The following is a 3,189-nucleotide window of genomic DNA, read 5'->3' on the forward strand; positions in this document are numbered from 1 at the left end:
CTCACCCATTTGTAGTTAGAATAAAAAGCAGTAGTTGAAGACAGGAATGATGGAGGGTGAATTAGAGCAGAGGAGGAGGAGGAGGAGGATGTTCTGTGATGAAGAGCAGAAATGAATGGAACCAAAACAAGTGAGTAAATATGGATCAATTACAGAGAGCTGAAAGAACGCCTCATTATCAGTGGACGTCATCTGTGCACACTGACATACTGACGGCCGCCTGTAGGGGGTGTGTGTGTGTGTGTGTGTGTGTGTGTTGGCGTCCTTGTCCTTTTCTGCCTACGGTGCAGAATGTAAATGGAGTCTTTGAGAGCAGAGAATGAGGCCATTACCAAGTATCAGTTTAATAAAGGACAAATTGCCGTCTCTCCCTCTCTCTCCCCTCTCTCTCCCCTCTCTCTCCCTCCTCTCTCTCTCCGTCTTTATCTCCCTCTCTCTAAGAGGGTAAAGAATGGTAAGTCATTATGGGTCCACTCCAACCAGCACTGCTGGAGTCCAGCTTCTGTATTATCAGTGCCCAGGTTGTCACCACGGTCTGTTGTTCTGTCTGTGTGTGTGTGTGGACCAGGTGAAGCTGATCTGGATGAACTCTGACCTCAGGCGCGACCTCTCCACTTACATTAATCCACAGGATTCTTACTTACTTTGAAGTCACATGACTACAGACGTAACGGTGCACTCAACGCACCCTACGATCTTATCACGATTTTATCACGATTTTAAACCCGATGATCTCCAGTCAAACTGTGACCAAATCCACTGATCTCCTCAGAACTGGGTCAAATCCCATCATCAACTGACATGGTCTGTGAACCTCACCAACTGACATGGTCTGTCATTTCTGTCCAGAAACACTGGAACATCACCATTGATCTGCTCCAATGTTTTTAGGAGCATACTGCCACCTAGTGGACTGGAGGGTGTAGTGTCATGGTCTGACCAGTGACTCCTTCATGGACCAGTCAGTTTTCATTTTAAACCAATAGGAATTGTCACAGATTTGTAGCGATTGTTAGCTGATTTACGATGCGTCGTTACATCACGACACATGACGTTACGTCAAAGACTTTGTGTCCTAATGTCATGACCTTTGACCTTTGACTCTGTGTGTGTGTGTGTTCTGCAGGACTAACTTCCACCTGCTCAGAAAGAACGAGAAGTTACTCAGAGAGCTGAAGAACCTGGACTCACGGCAGTGGTAAGGTCGTATAAAGGTCAACCACCTGAGAGACCAGTCTTTTCACTCTCTCTCGCTCTCTCTCTCGCTCTCTCTCTCTCTCTTTCCTGTTTTTTACATCTTTTCTTTTCTTTTTTTTTTAACCCAGTCTTCACTGTTTCTTCTTCATTGTTAAAGTAAATACAGAACCCAGTCTTCTTCTTCATTGTTAAAGTAAATACAGTGACCTCTCTCCTAGCCAATAGAACACCAGGTACACATTGTATTAGCCAATAGAACACCAGGTACACATTGTATTAGCCAATAGAACACCAGGTACACATTGTATTAGCCAATAGTACGCTGTGTACGCTCTCGTCTAGGTAAACAAAGCTACCAGCGATCGTTAGCTGAACTAAATCAAAATGAGAATCCTCATTTTTAAAGACAAAACTTTTATATGTATAATTATTTAGTAACGTCTTTTAGTTTAGTTTTTGCAATACAGCGTTAGTGTGTGTGTGTGTGTGTGTGTGTCACCTGATGGTGGAACCACTTGTCTTGACCGTTTTTGTGCTCGTTTCTCCTCCAGTCGTGAAACCCATAAAATCGCAGTGTTTTACGTGGCTGAAGGTCAGGAAGACAAACACTCCATCCTGACCAACACGGCAGGCAGCCAGGCCTACGAAGACTTCGTCTCTGGACTGGGCTGGGAGGTAACGTCCCATAATGATAGGACCGTCTCACTGGTAGTCACTGGGTTCATCAAAAACAATGTGCTGTACCGATGGTGACCCCTAGGTGGACCTCACCACTCACTGTGGCTTCATGGGAGGTCTCCAGAGGAACCGGAGCACCGGCCAGACCACACCTTACTACGCCACGTCTACCACCGAGGTTATCTACCACGTCTCCACCCGCATGCCCCACGACCAGGACCACAACCTCACCAAGAAGGTACACACACACACACACACACACACAGAGCAGGGGTCTGAGCAGCTTTTCTTTGTAAACGTTACACAGCTGGATTGAATAACGGCGCCTCCAGTGGCAGCCAGTGTTTGTTGCAGTCAGTTATTGGATCATTTGGACCCTTGTTGTGTCACAGCTGTAAGACACGTGTCCCACTAACAGCCCCCGCCCCCCACGGACCTGACACGTAACAGGTCCTGATCTCCACCATCTGTATGTAATTACCAATCGTAACCACTTAGAAACCAGGGGGGGGGGGGGGGGGCTTTAAACAAAAAAAAAAAAGAGACATGAGTGACAGACAGGGGGCAGCGCTGATCAGAGTTACAGTGATTATCGTGGATGGGACATGGACGTCTGAGTCGACGTTCTGTTGGTCGGGGAAAAGACGGACGTCAACGTGAGGACGGTGTCACGTCCCAGTCCAGGTCTCAACGGTCCAGGGAAAAAGCCGAGAGCCAAACGTGGAGGACGGTGTTTGTGGCCTCGTCTGCAGCGTCTCTAATAATTGGATCAGTCTCTGTCTCTGCTCTCGTGTCTCGGCAGCCAGGTTTATTGCACGCGTGTGTGTGTGTGTGTGTGTGTGTGTGTGTGTGTGTGAGCACCTGTCAACCCCGAGGCACTGGGCGCTCTGCACATGGCCGTAATGTCCCTTTAATCACATCACACTTCCTGCTTCTCAGCCTATCACGGTGCTGCAGGCTCCTGATTGGATTATCAGTGTCTGGCCTTACACCATTCGTCTCCACGATCAGCTGATGGCACCATCAAACAAGCAGCCACACACACACACACACGCCCGCCTAATGTGATACAAACACACGTCCACTGAGGAGTCATTGACTGTAAATCTGTGCCTCGGTTTGAACACCGTTTCACATGTTGTCAAATCTGTCCAGTCACTGACCAACACGTCCACGAGGACGAACAACTGAGGAAAGTCCACAGTAACAGCAGTAACAGTAACAGCAGCAGTAACAGTAACAGTAACAGCAGCAGAACAGTAACATCAGTAACAGTAACATCAACAGTAACATCAGTAACAGTAACATCATCAG

The 3,189-nt window shown here is 47.6% G+C and overlaps 1 protein-coding gene across 1 annotated transcript in view; it reads left to right on the forward strand.

Annotated features, from left to right (window-relative positions):
- Positions 1 to 3,189, forward strand: part of ralgapa1 (Ral GTPase activating protein catalytic subunit alpha 1) — a 55,515-nt gene that overhangs the window by 30,165 nt on the left and 22,161 nt on the right. Inside the window, exons 36-38 of the mRNA XM_025058446.1 lie at positions 1,127 to 1,198; positions 1,749 to 1,872; positions 1,958 to 2,113. Coding sequence (XP_024914214.1) covers positions 1,127 to 1,198; positions 1,749 to 1,872; positions 1,958 to 2,113 — 352 coding nt within the window. The remainder of the gene's footprint in view (positions 1 to 1,126; positions 1,199 to 1,748; positions 1,873 to 1,957; positions 2,114 to 3,189) is intronic.

This window comes from Cynoglossus semilaevis, chromosome 1 (assembly GCF_000523025.1).
Source record: "Cynoglossus semilaevis isolate Cse_v1.0 chromosome 1, Cse_v1.0, whole genome shotgun sequence".
Classification (NCBI taxonomy): domain Eukaryota; kingdom Metazoa; phylum Chordata; class Actinopteri; order Pleuronectiformes; family Cynoglossidae; genus Cynoglossus; species Cynoglossus semilaevis.